The sequence below is a fragment of the Kogia breviceps genome, chromosome 12 (assembly GCF_026419965.1).
Source record: "Kogia breviceps isolate mKogBre1 chromosome 12, mKogBre1 haplotype 1, whole genome shotgun sequence".
NCBI classification, from domain to species: domain Eukaryota; kingdom Metazoa; phylum Chordata; class Mammalia; order Artiodactyla; family Physeteridae; genus Kogia; species Kogia breviceps.
In genome coordinates, this window is record NC_081321.1 from 7,971,481 (window position 1) to 7,991,098 (window position 19,618).

A 19,618-nucleotide genomic window follows, 5' to 3' on the forward strand; every position below is an offset into this window, starting at 1 on the left:
GGCCAGGCAGGGCTTCAGCCGGCGGCCGCGCCGCTTTGTCTCCGACGTCGCGCTCCGCGGCTGGCTCGCTCGCTAGCTCGCCCCTTTACCCCGGTGCGGGCTGTAACCCGATCTCCCATTTCCTGGTGGATTCTCTTAAAGAGGCCGCGGTCGAGAAGCAGAACAAAGGCTATTGTTTTACTTCCTCCTTCGGATTCCGCGTCCTTACCGGAATGACCCTTCCTATATAATTATTTTCATGGCGTCTGCGCTCGGCGGGGGGTGGGGAAACCCTGTGCCTTTCAATGTATCCAAGAGACGGAGCTAGGGGAGGGGGAGGCGTTTAATAAAACCTGTTCTGAGGTTTCTGGGGCCCCGATGGAACGTTTCTCGGCGTGTCTTCCGCGAGCCAGGCGGCGGCCCAGCGGAGCCTAGGACGCCCCGCGCCAGGCCGGCGGGGGCCGCGCCGCCCGCCTAGTTAGCAGCCGCGGCCTCGCGCGGCCCCGCTCCCCGGGATCATCCGCCCGCGCCCGCGCCGCCGCCCCTCCCCCCCCCCCCGCCCCGGCCCGGCTTTTATTTCTCCGATGCGGGGCTGTAACCCGATCTTTTATTTCCTGGTGGCTCCTTTAAGAGGCAGAGCTCAGTGCTGGGAATTCACGTCAGTTTCTGCACTGAAACTCTCAAGATCAATGAGCAAAGAGCTTTCTCAGTTCTGCCTTTCAGTTTCTCTCTTCCAGGAAGGAAAACATTCGAGAGAGAGAGCGGCGGGAGGGCGGGGGGCGGGGGCGCCGGCCCGGGTGGGAGGAGAGAGCGGGAGGCCGGCCGGGCTGCGCCCCGGGTCGCCGCGCCGCACCGCGACCTGCAGACCCCGCCGCCGCGCCGCCCGGCTCCCACGCCCCCGCCGCCCCGCGCGGCGACTCCGCCGGCGCCCGCCCCGCCCCGCCCCGCGCGCTCGCGGCCCCCCGGGGCGGCCGCCGGGAGAGATGCTGCAAGAAACTTCTTAAATGACCGCGTCCGGCCGGCCGTGGAGCGTTTCTGGGTTGGGGAGAGGAAAGGAAAGTGGAAAAAAACTGAGAACTTCCTGATCTCTCTCGCTGTGAGACATGTCTGAGACTCCTGCTCAGTGTAGCATTAAGGTAAAGATCTTCTCCCCCTCCCTCTCCGGGGTGGAAAACCTTGAGCTGCACCGGCCCGGCCAGGCGTACTGGGCTCTTCAGTTGCGAGGGGAGTGTTGCAGTCGCTCTGTTCGCAGGAAATTATTTGGGGCGCCGGGGAAGGAGACGCGGCTCGCGGCGGCAGCGTACCCTTTAGTGTAACCTTGCTGCTTCCCCCTCCCGCCGAGCGCCCTGTCGGCTCCTGCGCCCTCACCTCACCCCTTTGCTTTTTGACAATGAAATGCCAGTCACCGTCGGTCTGGAGGAACCCGAGTGGTCTCCAGGACTGTAAAACACCCCCGTAATTAGTGCGCTTTTAAAAAAACCTGGTCCCCTACTCCTACTCCCAACATGTGACCGAAATGGAACTTTTGTTCCCGAGGGGTGGTCTCCTTAGAAAAAAAAAGTTCTCCGGCTCCATTGGGATTGGAATCATTTCTTTTTTTTTTAAGGGCTCACAGAGTCGGATCAGACAGATTCCCCCCACCCCCGCATTGTAATTGCAAGCGCTTGTCGGAGAGACAGTCGTGGTGTCAGCTTTTCCTGGGCATTGCACAATGAATTTCTTTTCTTTCTTTTTTCCCCTTTAAACCAAGGTGAATAAAGTCGCTGAATGGTTATTTTGCTCTGATGCATATGAACGCTGAGCAATCCCAAAGTAGAAAACTCCCGTGTTGCAGAGAGGGAGAATTATCTAAGTGACCAGACAAAATGACCTTCCCAGTTTGACAGTGCGGAGAGGAGAGCTAAGAGTAGAAATCTCCCAGCTTTCTGGTCATAGTTTTCAGTATTGTAAATGCAGAATGGTGAAGGATGTTTGCAAACACAGCATTTACTTTCCAAGTAGTCGTGTGTGTACGTTTATATATCTGTGTGTGTCTATAAAGGCTAGTGGTGCTGCGGTTTGTTGCTTCTAGAAAGTTGTCGTAAAGTTTGCCACCGTGAGGAGGCAGACTGATTTGTCCATCTCCCCCAGTTATTTCGCCCGTCGTTGCATTTGGTGTGCACTTCCATTTCACTGTTCCATCAGTACCCAGATGGAAAAGCCTTTTGCTTCTGTGGGAGGCTGAAGCTCCTGAAGTTTGTTTGTGGCTTGGCCCATGAAATATATTCATTGAGGGGACCCTGCAGAGACAATGAACGAGTAACCAGTTTTCTTCATCTATGGCGAATTCGAGAAACCTTTCCTGCTTTAACACGGCTTTTCCATAGGATCTGTTTAGAGGAAACAGTATTTTATCATGTTTGCTTATTAGGGTTTCATAATTATACTCAGGTGTTAGTGTTTCTTATCAGGAAAGATTCTCAGGGGGTTTGAATTAGGGCTAATGTGAACTGAAAAGGTGGGTTGGGTTTCTTTGTCTTTGCCTCGCAAAAAAATGCCCAGTGGAACTTTCGGGTTTCTGGGTTTGTACATATCTGGGGATAGCAGTATGTCTGCGGTGGCAGGGAGGTGTCAGAGTAAAGATGTTAGGTAGGTTGATACTTCAAAACCAGTTTCTTTTGCTGTGTAAATTTGATTCTACGAGTTCAGGAAAATGCTACGGTATGCCAGATCTAATTTATCTGATACTTCATAACACAAACAGAGGTAACTAAATACTCGAGTATGAAATCAGTAAATTGCATTTAGCCCGATGGCAATAAATCTGACCTCGGGAGAACCTGGACCAAGTATGAGATAGTGATTTTAGGGTGAAAACAACAAAAAACAAGCCTTTCTGTGACTTTTCTTGATGTCTCTTCTAAAGAGACTGCATATGCCCGCTGTTCTGAGGGGCTTATGTTTGGGAGCTGCAGGTACCCATCTTATTGTGCCCCAGTGGGAGGCTACAGCAGCCCTTTCCTTACACACACGGATGGGCTCATTCCCAAACCCAGACAGCACACTGTCTTCCGTGTGACATTAAAATTGCAGCCGTAGTTTGTATATCGTTTTTTCCCGTATCGTTTACCCCTCAGTTCTTTTCGGGAGCCTCTTTTCCTCACTCTGTATTTCTCTGTAATTAGAATAGATTGAATGGTCTTCGCTAGTAATGAAAGTAGCACTTTTATTTTGGATTGTTCTTTATGGAACCAGAATATGACCGTGCATATGTCTAAATGCACATATGTGAAGTGCGTTTTTCCACGGAGTTTGTTTAGTTTGCAACGTTCCAGTAAGAAGGGCCGGAGATCAAGGACTGGGATTATTCTAGCTTGTCTGAAAATGCTCTGGTGATGTGTGCGGTGTTTCCCTTAGTCCTTGGGATGTGGCACAGTGACTGCATAATAAAAAATGTTTACTGGGAACCCACAAGAACTGGGATTTTTTTTCTACAGTCCAGTAAACAAGAGTTTTCTGTGGAGTAGAGAATGAAAGTCAGGAGCTTTCAGGGATGACCCGATGGCTCTGATATCCTGAGGACATGTGACGCGGAAGGCTCTCGGTGTGGAGAGATTTCCTTCACTCCTGCCGTCTACTCCTGCAACCTTCCTCCCTGGCTCTCATTCCTTACAAGCAGCTGGTCAGCAGGCAGTAAATTCCTCAGCAGCTGGTGTGATGGAGCACAGAGGAGCCTGACCAGAGGCAGCCACAGAGGGAAGTACTCTGTTTACTTATGAGCAGTGTTAGTTCTGCTAGAAAAGAGTAGTGTACGATTTCGGTGGAATTTCCAGGGTGAAAGTTTCTGAATCAGTCAGTGACATCTTTGTAGGTATCACTTTCATGGTGGTGGTGGCCGGTGAATGCCTGATATTGGCTTTTCTATTTCGTTTGCACTTTACCATAAGCATGTTCCCGGCACGGCAGGGGAGTTAATATCAGACACATGTTTATAGCAGAAGACAGGTTGCCCAGCCCAAGGTCACCCAAACTATGGCTGCGCCCCACTATTTGTCTGCACTGGGCGTTCTCATCGTGAGAGATTAAATGCTTCCATTCCTGACCATTTGGGGTTGTTTCAATGTGAGGACAGGGTCACCAAACTGTAAAAAGTCAAATTATTTTCTTCGGAGGATCGTGTGGCCGACTTCTGGGTGCGGGAGAAAGGAAGAGGCTATCTTTTCCATCACCAGCCTTCACCTTCAAGTCACCTGTTCAGTTTTAACTTCAGCCAAGTTGCAGCGGAAAGTAACTGGCCCAGCAGACACAGCCCTTCGCAAGGCTCGGCCGGGCGGCCGGTGAGAACTATCCAGGAGAGACAGAAAAATAGTCGCCTAACATCCCTGGCCTCTCCTTTCTCTGCCCTCCGTACTGATTGGCCTTTTTAGCGGAATGAAATCTCTATTTTGCTGCTTTCCGGGAGTCTCTGGGTTCCCCCTCCTGGACGCTGAGCTCCTTGGCTTTAGTGGCAATTATCCTGCGTCCTGGCGCCCACCTTGGCACCTGGCTCAGAAATGTGTCAGTAATGTTTGCTGATTTGCAGTGAAGCATGGAAGGAGGTCAGTACCCTTTCCGCTCTCTGTCCTGCGTGCTCGGAGTGACTTAACACTTCACCCACAGTCTTGCATAAAGTGGTTACTAGGGCCACTCTGCTGTCACAGGGAGGCCTAGAGCACTCCCTTGGGTGTCCGCCTAAAAGCTATTACTGGTAGAATTTTGGCCTAATAATCATGTTTTTCTTATGTTGATAACATTTTCAAAAACTGCTTTTGTGTCTCAACAAACAACAATGGAACTGAGTAAAAGATACAAGACGGGGGGCTTGAGGAATCACTGGAGAAGGTTCAGATTAGCTTCTAAGTTTTCCCCAGGGTCTTAAGCAAGTGAATCAGGGAACTTTGAGAATCTCAGAGCTGAGAGACTATAAAGATCACCTGGGCCAACGTCTGACTTGATTTTATTTTTTTGCTGTGTTGGGTCTTCGTTGCTGCGCACGGGCTTTCTCTAGTTGCGGTGAGCGGGGGCTCCTCTTTGTCACACTGCGCGGGGTTCTCATTGCGGTGGCTTCTCTTGTGGCAGAGCACAGGCTCTAGGCGCGCAGGCTTCAGTAGTTGCGGCGCACGGGCTTAGTCGCTCCGCGGCACGTGGGATCTTCCCGGACCAGGTATCGAACCCGTGTCCCCTGCATTGGCAGGAGGATTCTTAACCACCGCGCCACTAAGGGAGTCCCTACAACGTCTGATTTTTATGGAGAGAAGGTCCACACAGCTAAATTGTTTGCTTCAGCTGACCGGTGACTGAGCCAGGTTTAGAGCCACGCAGACCCCCTGGTTCTCAGGCCCCTGTCCCTCAGTGGCTGGGTTCACGGTGCATCCCTATAAGAGGCCAAGGAAATTCGATACAATGGGCTGCACACTGTCTGGCACTTCCCAGCTTGGTCCATTTTAATCGCAAGCCAGCTGGTATGAGGGCACAGAGGTACGTGCCAAGGAAGATGGCGTGTGTGGGAGCCCTGGGTCCAGAGGGTGTATTGTTAGATGTGAGAAGAGGAAGGAGTAGGAGTGGGGGGTGAGGGAAGAAGGGCCTCATGGACTTGTATTTGCACCACCATCTACAGCGATAAATATTTTGTATTCTGGTAAAAAGCATGTAACATTAAATTTACCATCTTAACCATTTTTAAGGGTACAGTTCAGTCGTGTTAAGTCTGTCTGTGTTGTTGTGCAACTGATCTCTAGAACTTTTTCATCTCGCAACACTGAAACTCTATACCCACTAACCACCCATTTCCCCTCTCCCCTTCTCCCAGCCCTCCGTAACCACCTTCCTATTTTCTTTCTATGATTTTGACTACTTTAAATAGTTCATATGAGTGGAATCATACTTTTAAAAATTTCACTTAGCATAATGGCCTGGAGGCTCATCCACGTTGCAGCATGTGACAGGATTTCCTTTTTTCAAGGCTGCGTAATATTCCATTTTATGGACATGCCATATTTATCCATTCATCTGTTGATGGACATCTGGGTTACTCTCATCTCACAGGTGTTGTGAATAATGCTGCGGTGAACATGGGTGTACAAATGCCTCTTTGAGATCCTGCTTTGAGTTCTTTGGATTGATACCCAAAGATGGGAGGGTGGGGTGCAGTGGTACTTTTTTATACCATGTGAGGGACTGGTACTCCTGTTTTGGGCTGAGGGTGCTGGACCTGTTAGCAGGGCCTTTTCTGAGGAATCCTTGAGGGGGCCCTAGGCTCAGATATACACCTTAATTTATACACAGTAGGCTCTGCATCAGCTAAAAACATGGCAGCTGGTCCTAGGGAAGTAGCTTACCTCTTTAGCATAGGTAAGTGAAGGGAAAAAAACACCCCAAATATGGGCACCAGAGGAAGGCAGAACTAAAACAAATTCTGTGCGTCTGAGTTGAGTACGCCGAGGCAGGTTGGGTGCAGGTGGGGAGGGGATGTGAAGACCAACTTGAAGAGCAGGTGCATTCTGTTACGGATGTTGAAAAGTTGCCCTGTGGTGTGGATCTCCCGGCTGAGTGAATCAGTGCCAAACGAAGCCCCCTAGGGTGTGGGGTATACAAACGAAGTATTTGTCTCTGTGAATGCTACTCTAGGAGAAGCACTGGCGTTGGTTTTCTGGCAGAGTCCTTCACTGCCGTATTTGTTGTAGAAACCAATCTCTGTGTGGATCTGTTGAATAGCATGAGTGTAAGTTGACGCGGGGTTCCCACGCCAGAAGGGGCCCAGCTTAAAGACCATTCGCTGCCAAGCCTAGTATTTGGAGAGAGAAAGAGTAAAGTTAGTGAGAATTTAGAATGATAGCCTATTAAAAAACGAACACATTTTCATTGATTTTTTGAACGTACAGGAACCAGAGTAATAGAGTATGGCTTTCCAGGGCGTCTCAGGCCGAACCTCCGTGTGAACAGGCAGAAATGACTTGTGTCCGCACCATCAGCTGGTGAGAAATGAGGGCTGCTGTGTGCTGGAGACGGTACCTTTCGTATCGAAATAGTACCATCAGTATATTACTTGCTCTGTTAATTTGCTTGATCACCCTTTCTTCTTAGATGGTGAAAATATACAGTTCAGCCTGGTCTTTGGCTAAATGACCTTGAATTCGGGGAGTATGTGGGGTGGTGACAAGGAAGGTATTAGCCTGTGTTTGTTAGGTGTGGAGCCCCAGATGAGCTAACTGCTTCTTCAGGCCCATGGACTGAGCGTTCGGGAAACTGTGGAACACCTGTGTTTTGGGGGCTTTGTAAAGTCTAGGTAATTAAAGGGGTTTGCGTGCTGCCTTGATGGTCCTCCTCCATCGTCACCACCATCGTTTATTGGATACTGCTGTGTGCTGGCCCTTGGGCTAAGCGTTTGATCTGCATTATCTCATTTGCTCTTTACTACTCCCTCCGGGAGGCAGGTTTTCTCCGTTTTTGCAAAGGAGGAGCCTGAAGCCCGCAGCCGTGAAGCGATGGATTGGCCTGAGATCTTCTAGGCTGTGCTCTGGCCCGAGCTTCACCCAGTCTGCATCTGGGGACTACAGTTCCAAAGCACTTTCTCTCCTGACCCAAGACTCAAGGACAGCTACCTTTATGAGGAAAGTTAGGAAACCAAGAGTAATGGGGCTGTGGAGGAGCTTCCCACGGCCAAGATGAGTCGCAGGAAAAGAGCCGGCGGAGATGCTCCTCCCCTCTCTGGGTGGGCGCCCCGTAGCCGGCCCTCTGGTGGCAGGGTAGCCAGATGGTCTCGTCGCACCACCCACCTTGGAATGGACGTCCACACCTGCCATTTGTACACCAATCCCTGATGTTCTCTAGTGATACTTTGTCTTTGGGTGGGTTCATTTGTGCCCTTTTCATGTTTTTCTCAGAAATCTTTTCCCTGTCTGCCTCTCTCTGCTTTCCCCCAGTGTCTCCTTACCCCATCATCAGGTGATCAGGTGGGTGACGGGCCGGGGCCATGTGCTCTCATCCTGCCCACGCTTGGAGCTAGACACCTTGGTCACACCCTGGTCAGTCTCTCTCCTTCCACTGCTTTTTTTTTTTTTTTCAATTTCAAACTTTTTACACAATCCACGAATGCAATGCTTTTTAAAAACCACCCCTCATGTCCATCTGAAGACACTGTGATTTCTAGGAATCTATTTGATATCTCTTCAGGTGTTCCCTGATTTCCCCCACCACCAAAGGAATCATCGTTTTTCTTTTTTAAAAATAAGTTTATTTATTATTTTTGGCTGCGTTGGGTCTTCGTTGCTGCACGCGGGCTTCCTCTAGTTGCGGCGAGCGGGCGCTGCTCTTCCTTGCGGTGCGCGGGCTTCTCATCGCGGTGGCTTCTCTTTGTTTCGGAGCACGGGCTCTAGGTGCGCGGGCTTCAGTAGTTGTGGCATGTGGGCTCAGTAGTTGGGGCTTGCGGGCTTAGTTGCTCCGCGGCATGTGGGATCTTCCCGGACCAGGGCTCGAACCCGTGTCCCCCTCATTGGCAGGCGGATTCTTAACCACTGCACCACCAGGGGAGCCCTATCTCTTTTCTTGATAGCTTGATATCTGACCCTGCTGGCCTTGTTCTAATTTCCCAGAATGAAGGGAGAATCTGGGCCCTCTGACTTTATACATTTCTGAATCTGAACAGCTTTGATGAAGCCTGTCTTCAGAGCAGACATAGGGAAGGAAGCACACAGAGACATGGTGTGGAGGGAGTTAAGAAGGGACTAAGGAAGCCTAAGCCCTAATTCTCATGAAACAGAGGAGGAAACTGACTCGTGCAGCATTTACATAGCCTGCTTCATCGTGAGGACTCGTATCTAGAGAGTGAAGCCCCTTTGTCTGGCACCACACAATGACCAACAGTATTAATGATCATCATCATGACCTTGTCCAAGTTGAAGACAAACTGTAAATTGAGATTTAGGAAGCTAGGAAATAGTGTCATGCATTTTGGAAAGCTATCCAACGAAAATGGTTGGCATAGAAACAATGTTACGTTTTTAGGAGGGCACGCTTCGGTTATCTGGACGAGTGACTTATGAAAATAATACCTTACCCCCCCAGTGAAGACAGGAAAGAGCTACCCAGTAAATCTGCACGCTCACCGGAGCTCGTGTGTTCCTTGGGGGTATTTTCCCTTTGTATGCGGGAGTCAGACCCATGGAAAACGGTCTCATTTCCTGAATGACCTGAAAAGGGTGTGCGGCCCCGCTGGCGTGAGCGCCGTGGGTGCGAACGCTCAGCGGTGTGACTATTGCTCCAATCGGCGCGGCTTCAGGCTCGATTTGCACTTGATTCTGCCTGATGCTGTTCATTGGTTCTTCTCTGTAACGCTGATTTCCCTGAAGGGGATGGTAAGTTCCCGAGAAGAGCTTCCAGGGGAAGGACGGACCCTGCAGGAGACAGACCTGAGTGTGAATCCGTCCTGCTTCTTGAACTTGTTCATCTTAAGCTTGAACCCGTTAAGTCATCTGAAGTGGTAATAAAAATACCTATCTTTGGGGGCTGTTGGCACTGCCTTATGTTGTTTTAAAAACACCCGAACTTAGTTCTTCTCCCTCTTTATATATCCTCCCATCACAGGGATCTAGAAGAGGTGAGAGGCTTTCTAGTCCTGTGCCTGCATTACGCTGTTGAGAAAATGGAGCTCAGAGAAGTTATGGTCTTGGTCGAGCTCCCGTGGCTCGACTGTGGCACCGCCTGAGCTAAACTCCAGGCCTTGCAGGTGGGCCAGTTCCCAGGCTGGGCTCTTACCACCGTCGCCATGAGTTTCTCCCAGGGTTGGGGTCACTCAGTCAGCGCCCAGCAAAGCCTCGCTTTTGACTTTCATTGAAGACAGACCCCAATAACAGGAGCGAGGAGCGAGCCAGCTGCAATTACATGGTAGAAACAGATGCCTCTTGCATCTTAAAATTGTGAGGGCAGAGCTAGTAGGGTTCTGAATAAGTTTCTAGAGATGAAAGGAAAGGAAAAAACCCGAAGCCTGGAAGTACTGTACAGTGCCTCTGATGGGCATTATTACTCAGCCCTCAAGTATTCAAACCTATTCAGGGATCTGCTTGTTCATACAGTTGCTTATTATTTGCGACCGGGCCAAGACTCAAGAGGGAGCATCCATTCTTCAGTCCGCTTTTGTGTGGCCCGCAGCCCCGTGTCTGTCTGACCACAGAGCAGACACTGTTTGCTGTGGGTGGTGAATTTCCAAGCGTCAGGAGTGGATGGCTCTTCTTCGTGGCGGTTTAGACGGAAGAGTTTGAAAAAGCCAAATTTGTAACTTTGGGGCATGAGGGAACCTTTGTTTTTAGTAAATGTTAAGAGGGGGGCTGAAGTATTTGTTAGCAGTGTTTTGCTGTGGACTTACTGTGCGTTCCTGCGTTTTCCACTGACAGCCATGTTAAGTGAGAAGATGAAATGGGGCCTGGAAAATAGCCCTTTTTGAGGAATAGTGGAGAGAATGTTTGCGGCCTCCGCCGCCGTCCCCAGAAGCAGGTGTGGGCGCTTTTAGGCCGTTGAGGAAAGAGCTTAGGTCTGGAGAGCAACCGTTCCTCTCCCTTCGCCCTGGAAAACACAAGAGAACTTTGGTGATTTTTCTGCTCAGCTGCCCTGCAGCCCTCTCCGGTGGGTTATGATGAGGCCAGGTGACTTCATCTTTCTGAAGATTTCTCTGTATCATGAGGTCACTAATCCCTGATTCTGTCACATCCCCTATACACGAGGAAGCAGCAACCAACGAGGAGATACTGACTCTCAAGTATTTCCTGGAAGAAATGAGCTACAGATAGAAATCAGCATTGTAATTAAAAAAAAAAAAAATCAACCCCCAAAGAACAGCTTTTCTGTCTCTGAAGTCACCCGTGTCCCTAACACTTCCCTGGGTCTCTGGGGAAAGTGTGGGTCTAGGTGTGCAGCGGTAGCCTCGCGTGTGCCAGCCTGGCCGTGGTGTGGCCAGGTCAGTGCTGGCATCCCTGACGACTCCAGGTCAAGAGACAGCTTGGGACCAGTATTGTCTGAAGCCTAATAATTAGTACTCGGATAAATAGATCTGCCACTGGTGTAGCCAAGAGGACCCAATACCTGAGACTTTATAAAAGGGGAGCAGACGTGTGCCGAGTACCCTTCTGGACTGCTTTGCGGAAGCTCAGACAAGGGAAGGCAACTGTTTTCCATGTTACTTCCTTCCTTCGTTGTTCTAGACCATATATCTTTCCCAGACACTATCTCTGACCGTCACGTCGGCCTCCTGCCAGAGCAGACCACATGGTAGTGTCTCCTGAGTCAGCCATCTGGTCCAGCACCGACTTTCCGTGTGTAGATTTGTGATCACAGGCTGGGCCCCCAAAGGGACAGAACTGAGTTCTCATTTCTTTGGGCCTCCGTGTGTGCTCTGGTGTCCAAATTCCTGCCCTGGAGTTGGCACATCTGGTTTTGGGAACCGGGCCATCTGAGAGATTGGCCCCCTCGTGCATTTGGTAGCTGCCGTGTGCTCCTTTGGACTTGAGATCTGGGAGATCTGAAAAATCCGGGTCATGAGATCACTTGACTGGTGCCTTGCTCTGTCGAGACCGTGGCTCCCATAATGGTCTTGACAGTCATGGCCAGTGATGGGTGGGGACAGCAGGTCAGGGTCACTCTCACTCTGCACCCCTTGGTCTGGCCTGTCTCCGAAGTGAGGTGAACTGGGTGGGAGAACTGTCATTTAAGGGTGAATGCTGAGTGGCCCAGGTCCCCAGTCTGGGTAAGTCTCCTCTTCTCCCGGATGTGGAGACCTGAATGACCCCATTTGGCTGACGACATCTCAAGTCCCCCTGGAAGGCTGCCAGCTCCGTGTTTGACTCTGTGCCGCCGAGTCCTGCCCTGGGTCTGCTGACTTGAACACTTTTGGGTGAGGCGGAATGGGAGACCATGCCCATTGGGAAGGCAAGAGGCTTTGCCCTCAGACCCAGAGAAACAAAGGCTCTCCCTCTCTCTGAAGTTGGCATCCTGCTCTTGTGCGTCTCGGAGGCTCTGTGCTCCTGGCGGGGCCGTGCGGGAGTGGTGAGGGCACGCTTCTCGGAAGCAGAAGTCAGCTGCAGGTCAGAAGCAGTTTTTGGATCCGATGGAATCCTGGGGGAATGCTGGCGAGCACAGGAAGGGTGCAGCGGTGATCCTCTAATCTCTTTCAGCATGCTGTAAGGGGATCTTTAACTTTCACCCAGACGGGAGGGGGGAGGGAGAGAGGTACAATGACCTGGGTGTTGGGTTACATCTCAAGTAGGGCGCCTATTAGTGTACCCGTCTTACATGCTCCCACCCTCCCCGGCACCTTGACTTTTCTAAGCTCCCTACCCTAGAAAATGAATAAAGAACCCCTGACATCAACGGCAGATTTATTTCTCATTTTCTGGGTGCAAGGTCGTGGGCTCTGCTCGGAGATGTGTGGGACGAGGCCTCGGAGGGAAAAGAACCTTAGAAATGCAAGAAAAGGCAGAAAGCCACGCACGCCTCGCCGAAAGGCCCTGTTATTCCAGCAGAGGGACGAGCGGGGCCCCGGGGTGCAAGTCACTGTTAACCTTAGCCTGCTTTTCTGAGAACTTGTCTGTCTCGAAAAATTTGGTGAAATGGCCAAATGGAGCTTCTGTAAGGTAGGGGGAATGCCTGCGCGTGTTTTTGTGGTTAGCCGTGGTGTTGAACTGTCCCATTTAAGGGAACGATGGTTCTGGGTACGTTTCCATTTCCACTGTGGTGTTTAAAGGTTTGCCATGGCGGGGGTGTGGGCGGACGGGAGTATGGTCCTCTTGCTTCTTGGTTTATTTGATCTAGGTTATAGGTGAAAATGTGTTCGCAACACCTCCTGTTCCTTATTTGGGTCCATTTCAGGCTGCCCTGCAGAGCCCAGTTTGGGCAAATCTCGTTATCCTACCTGATACACGTGTTTGTGGACTGCCAGGCTGCACGCCAGATGGATTATTAGGAAGAATCCACCCCACAGCTCTGGCCCCCATATTGGCGCTTGTGACTCTTCTTGGGGTCTTGTAGATACTTAGGGTGCTTTTCTCTCTTAATCCTTCTGGGACTCTGCCTGGGGCTGTGTTGACAAGGTTGCCTCACTTTGGGGAAGTTTTGGCCTTACGCTTCTCCAGGCGTGGTGAGGCAAGCGTTGGTCCAGCTGGCTGCACTTTGGGCCGTTGACGGTACTTAGAGCTTCAGGGGTTTCCATTTGCCAGAAAGGTAATCTCTCAGCTGGCCCTAGTGTCCCCAGGGCACGCATGTCAGGCTTTGGGGGAAAGTCACAATTTCAGCTTCGCTCTTTGTTTGCATCTTGTGTGCATAAATGGCCTCATAATTGAAGTGCATTGAACTATTGCTCCACAATCCAAAGCCTGGAAAGTAGCTTCTTTGGGTCAGGGAAAGGTTTCTAAGTAAAGTTATTGAAGGCTTAAGCTTAAAAACCAACACTGGAGGTTAGAAGTAGCGTGTTCTAGAGGGAACAGTGCGAGGGTAGCTGACACCAGGCCTTTTCGCACTATTTTTGGTTCTGGTTGGGACTGTATATGGGGTGGCTTGTGCTTCCTTGGACATCATTCTGCCTTTATTCCAGGGGTTTGTTCTTGTGACTCTGTTTGTACATACGCAGATGTATTGCACGCTCATAGGATCATATGTCCCAGCAATTATGGCATAATCTGTTTTCCAGGGTACAGAGTGAAAGATTGCATGAAACCCAGCCTTGTGGCAAAGAAACCCTACATGTAGATGTAAAATATTATCTCCTTGGAGGGCTGGCTTCCTGATGGGCTATAAACGGATTGTTAAACAGCAATGCGAGGGGCTGTTAACAAGCTGTTTCTAAGAGCATCTCCCTGGTCTGGTCTGAAAAGGCAATGTGTACATACATATTGCAGCTATGAAACAGTTTGCCTGTGGTGCTTATATGTTGGTAGATTGTGTGTGTGTGTGTGTGTGTGTGTGTGTGTGTGTGTGTGTGTGTGTGTATTTTCAGTGGTGAATGAACTGAAAGGATAATTTTTTAAATTGAAGTATAGTTGATTTAAAATATTGTGTTTCAGGTGTATAGCAAAGTGATTTGGTTATACATATATGTGTATATATCTATATTCTTTTTTCCAATTCTTTTCCATTACAGTTTATTACAAGGTATTGAATATAGTTCCCTGTGCTCTACAGTAGGACCTTATTGTTTATCTATTTATATCTAGTAGTGTGTATCTGTTAAATCTGTACTCCTAATTTATTCCTCACCCCCCTTCCCCTGTGGTAACCATAAGTTTTATATGTCTGTGCATCTGCTTCTGTTCTGTAAAGTTTTTAGGAATTCGTATTATTTTTTAGATTCCACATATAAGTAATATCATATAATATTTGTCTTTATCTTTCTGACTGACTTCACTTAGTAAGGTCATCTCTAGGTCCGTCAGTGTTGCTGCAAATGGCATTATTTCATTCTTTTTTATGGCTGAGTAATATTCCATTGTATGTAGGTACCACATCTTCTTTATCCATTCATCTGCCGATGGACACTTAGGTTGCTTCCGTGTCCTGGCTGTTGTCAGTAGTGCTGCTGTGAACGCTGGGGTGCATGTATCTTGAAAAGATAATTTTAAATGTTGTCTATTTGCTCCTATGTCAGTGTCCACTTTCTCCATTGGGCTGTGTTCTGGTTTAAACGAAGAGGTGTTTGGTATGGATCAACCAGACTTCAAAAAGCCTTAGTATGTTAATGATAACACCCTGAGTGCATAAGAGCTGCTTGAAGGGTTTAGACTACTTGGATAAATAGGTGAATCACCTCCCCATAAGCAAACTAACATTCAAATTCCAAGTTCAGTGAAGCAGAGTTCCTTTTATGTGTCTAGTCTTATTTGAACTCCTTTTCACATTCAGGTGACACAGCTGAAAATGGGTCCCTGGCACTTTCTGCTACTCTTGGATTTTACTGAGAACTCTTTCTTGTTTCCAGGGTGCCACGCTTCTCCTGTGTTCGCAGCTGCTGTGCTGAAAAACAGGTGTCTCTTATAATCCCCTGCCTGGATCAGTTTGCTAGCCTGGCAGAGCCTTATTATTATCGTTTACTTATTTATTTATTTTCGTCCCACGTAGGTTAGATAAGGGCCAAGAGGTGCTGCTGAGTGGGGTTAATGGGAGAGAAGATGGCAGCTTTCCTTGGTGGAGGTTTCTCCTAAAAGAATCTAAGAGTCTCAGGGCATAAAGATAGGGCTAAAGAAAACTGTTCAGGGTACGAGTCGCCGGAGAGAAGAGCCAAAAGGAGGGTAGTCAGAATATTTCTGCCAAGTCACCCCTCTCTGCTTCAAAGGCCAGTGTGGCCACAGAAGCCACCCAAGACGAGGGTGGTGAGTGAGGACCGTTCTCTGGTCCACGGGGCACTAACGACTCATCCATGGTTGCTTCTCCAGGCTTCTGGATCCTGTGCGGTCCACAGCCCACGTCTCCTCTCACGCCGTTCTTTCTTCTCCATGCTGACTAACACGGTCTCCCTCTGGCCCCGGACTCTTCAGCTGTGTCTCCCATCTGACTTCCTTCCTACACCCCCTGCTCCTTCCTAACCAGCCCAGAATGATTCCCGGCAAACAAGAGATGGATCACACCGGGCCCTTTCTGACACTGCAGTTCAGGATGAAACCCAGCTCTGCATCAGGGCATCGAGGCCCTGGAAGGGCTGCCTGTCTATCCATAGAATCATCTCCACCCTCCTGCTCCACGCTGGAGTCCAGCCAATACCTGTCGTTCTCCCAAACCACATTATGAACTTTGACGCCTGGAGTCCCGCCCCGGTTCTTCTGCCTGGTATAGCCGGCTTGTCACCCGAATCCCGTTTCTGAAGCCTTCCCTGGTGCCGTGAGGCACAGCATCCTACAGCCTCACTGAACTTGTCTCCGGCCGTCACTGGCGGTGATCCTGTTACAGTTTACTTGTGTCCCATCCTCTGGCTGGCCTCAGAATGCACTGACAGCAGGAGGCTGATGGACTCGTGTTATATTTCCAGTGTCCAGCTCAGGGCCCGGCACAGAGAAGGTCCAGTATCCTCTAGTTGAATGGAAGTTTTAAAATCAGCAAGTATCTATTCATCTTCTGTTAACGGGCTCGGTGGCCGCTAGGCTCTGTGCTCCATAAGAGAAGTGTAAGTTGAAAACCTTGCACAGTTGAAGTCCTGAGTAAGTACCCCTTGAGGGTAGAGGGAGGAAGAAAGGGAGAGACCTCATTTCTGTTGCAGTGTCAGGACCGCATGGCAGGGCCACACCAATGCCTAAGTGCCCCCGTGAGACTCAATCCCTGAACTGACACGTACACACACAGCACCTGCTAGATCTTTCCATCTCGACTGCCCGTATTCCAGAGAGAAGCACAGGCAGCTGGAGACGAGGCTTGAGAACCTTTAGGCCGGTGGTGCAGGCCGAAGCACGGACAGCCCCAAACGCGTGAACACATCAGAAATCCGTCCTCTTTTCTTGGCTCAGGAAGCCTCTCGGGTCTGGGGGAGAGCTGGGGGCTGTGAGTCGTAGCGCATGCAGTGCTGACACTGCCGGCGTGGTCCTCCGGGAGCGAGGGGCCGCCGGCTGCTCTCTCCCTCACCCCCGTCTGCTCACTGGGTGGCGGAGGTGGCCCGGGAGCAGGGCAGCTGGTGAGCTTTCTGCGAAGTCTGGGATTTGCCCTTCCAGGAAAAGGGAGGGATCTGACCCTCTGTCCGTCAGCTCCTTGGCCTTCTCCACATCCCTGTTCCCTTCCACGCTTAACCTGGGGGATGGTCGCTCTGGAGCTCTAGTTCACTCCCGGTGGGTTGCCCTGGGGGCTAAAGCAGCGAGAACCACAGGACTAGAAAACCAGCCCCAGGTCCTGTCGCATGGATGGTATGACAGCCTCAACGTTTCCATTTACAGTGGAGAACTCAGTGCTGTGTCCTTAAAGACAAGACCGTCAGGGGAGTATGTTAGAGTTAGGAACAATCTGATGCATGTGAGATGGACCAGTCTGGAGAAGGCAGGTATTTGCAGGTACAAGCAGACACACCTGGGCCTTCCACAGGGGCCCAGGCGACTCCTTTCCGCCCTACGCTTGTTGCCACTGACAGACAGGTGGGATTTGGGGCATCAGGGCAGGTGAAAACTTGCAACTTCCCAGACCCAGCCAGACCCCAGCCAGGGTTCTTTTACAGTTCCCCCCAAACTCATCTGCCAGCAGCTCTCTCGATTGCCAGCTGCCCTGCAGCTGCCCGCCAGCCCTCCTGGCCTTGGGCTCTTCCTGGCTGTAGGTGGGGCCGTCTCCACGGTGCTTGACCCCCAGGCCCTTCTGTCCTCGCAGGGTGTCCTAGGTTCCCCTTGCCTTCCAGACAGGCTCCACAAGGGGTTCTGTGGCAGGCAGGTCAGGTGCTGTTGCAGGGATGCACCTCTGAGCCGCGTGGGGAAGCAGCAAAGCCTAGGGCCGTGGGCGCCCAGTGAAAAGACACATCCATGAAGCTGCTGGGGTGCGGGTAGCCACGAAGCACGTGCCTTCTTCAGAACCCTCAACTCACACGCCTCGTACCCGGACGACGTGGTGCCGCCAGGCTTCCCCCTGCAGTCACTCCCCTGGCCCGGCCCGGCCACTGCCAAGGCTGTTGATGGAGGGGCCATTTCCTCCTCTTTCTCCCTTCCGGCCTTACCGGACCCGCGGGTAATAAGCTTACTCTGGGAGCAGGGGAGCCTGGGCCTCGCCCTGGTGGGCGCTGGGTTCCTGAGCCTCAGGACAGACAGTTTAATCTTGGGACTCCCTCCCTTGTGGCCCCGCGAGGCATCACAGTCCTAGTTCTAGCAACCTCCTTACGGACACATTTTCCAACCTCTGTAACTGCATTAGGGCCGTCGGTCATTGGTTTCACTTGCGTTGCTTAAAAGTTGACCTGCCTGCGAGGAAAGTTTCAGGACACATTCCTTAAGGAGCTGTTGAAACAGAAATAGGAACGAAGTAACAAGTGCCCATGAAATTGTGTGTAGGGGGGCATCCCCCATCCCCCAGCAGGAGTTACGGTGTCTTCCAAACCCTAAATTGTGACATGTCATCTGATAAAGGACTCCTCAGTGTTTTTCGTTTATGTGGCAAGGCTTACAAACGGGTGCGCTGTTATATTTTAACAACTTAGCTCTTGTCAGAAATAAAATTGCGTGAGATCAGGCCGGTTGCAGAATAGCTTTCCTGCCGGCCAGCCTTCCAGCGTGGCCAAGGTGACACTCAGTGACCAAAGACACCACACTGTGGGGCTCCTCTGTACTTCCTTCATTTTTTTATGACCCTTGGCTGGTATTGAGAAGGCCTAGTGAGTCTGTTTGTCTTTCTTCTGGATCAAAGTTGCAAGGACACTTAAGCCCTTTTGCTTCAGGGCAGAATGCTATCACGCGATGAGATCAGGAAGTTTCCCCCCTGTGGGATCAGATTGCACAGTTGCCCAGCCAGGTGTGCTCCCTCTGTTAAACACACCCAGCAGCACACGCCTCCTTACTGGCCATCTTCAGAGCAGGGTGTTGGACTCCTTGGCCAGCAGCGTGATTCCTTTGGCACGTCCTGCGCCCCCTAAGATGGCGGGCAGCTGCCCCGGATGCTCTTGGGCTTGGCTTTTCTCCAGCCGTACCGACCGGACTGACCTCGGGGCCGTGTCTTCAGACCCCCAAAACTCTTTGCAGCTCTCACTTTGCAATTGGTTCTAAGTATATACACACCCACTCACGTGTGCACGTGGACACATGCGCGCGGGCACGCGCACACACACACATACTCATCTTTAAAGAGTTTTGCATAAATTTACTTCTCCTGAGCTTTACCTCGGTTCCGACACCACATCAAACCCACACACATTCCCAGAACGTCAAAATGCTGTTCACAGCTAATAGTCGAATTCTTTAAGGCTTTGCAGGGGCCAATCTCAAGCTTGTGCTGTAAGTGACTTCGAAGTCTGATCTAAAAGAAGTTAGGGGGTGGGGAGAGACGGACTTTTTCTTTTTTTTTTTTTGGTCAGGCCCCGGGCTGTACAGTCTCTTGTGCAATAGGGTAATTACCCGCGATTCCCAGGCTGGCCGGCCTGCCTTTTCTTCTTCCTTTGCGTCTGTATCTCCTGCGGCGCAGCACTTCCTTCTGTCTCTATTATTAGCTGACTTCGCTTTCCTGTTCAGTTCCCGGGTCCCTCCTCATCCTCCCCCAGTCTTTCTTTTCCCTGTGAAGTTATTCTGGGGAGCACTTCCCATGTTCAGTTCAGATGCGATCCTTCTTTTTCTTTATTAAGATAACATCTTCTCCTTCATTTCATCATGCATTCATTCATATTCACAGAATAGAAAGCCTCACCCTCCAGCACATAATGTGTGGTTTGTGAACCTTTAAAACAGTGTGTGCTGACGTTGAGTTCTCCAAAACCAGGTTTGCTCCATCCCAGGACGGGGCCCTCTGGTTCCCCTGGTGGCCTCTGGCTTACCTTCACTCTCTCTTGCCCTTCTCTTTGTTCTTTGATGATTCTGCCCGAATCATGTTCCTTCCCCAAATTACTGTTTCATTTATTTTACTATTTTTTAAAGCTGAGATGTAGTTGCTATACAATATTGTTACACGTGTACAATATAGTGATTCACAATTTTTAGAGGCT

The 19,618-nt window shown here is 50.4% G+C and overlaps 1 protein-coding gene across 4 annotated transcripts in view; it reads left to right on the plus strand.

Moving 5' to 3' along the window:
• Positions 1-895: 895 nt before the first annotated feature.
• ETV6 (ETS variant transcription factor 6) overlaps positions 896-19,618 on the plus strand; it is a 240,936-nt gene continuing 222,213 nt past the window's right edge. For 3 of the 4 annotated variants that reach the window (XM_067008733.1, XM_067008734.1, XM_059082645.2), the window contains exon 1: positions 914-1,115. Coding sequence is in view for 2 of the 4 variants with exons in the window: in XM_059082645.2 (XP_058938628.1) it covers positions 1,083-1,115 (33 nt within the window). In the remaining 2 variants the exon portion in view is untranslated. Of the gene's footprint in view, positions 1,116-19,618 lie in introns of all 4 variants that reach the window. The other variant, XM_059082644.2, reaches the window with a different exon arrangement.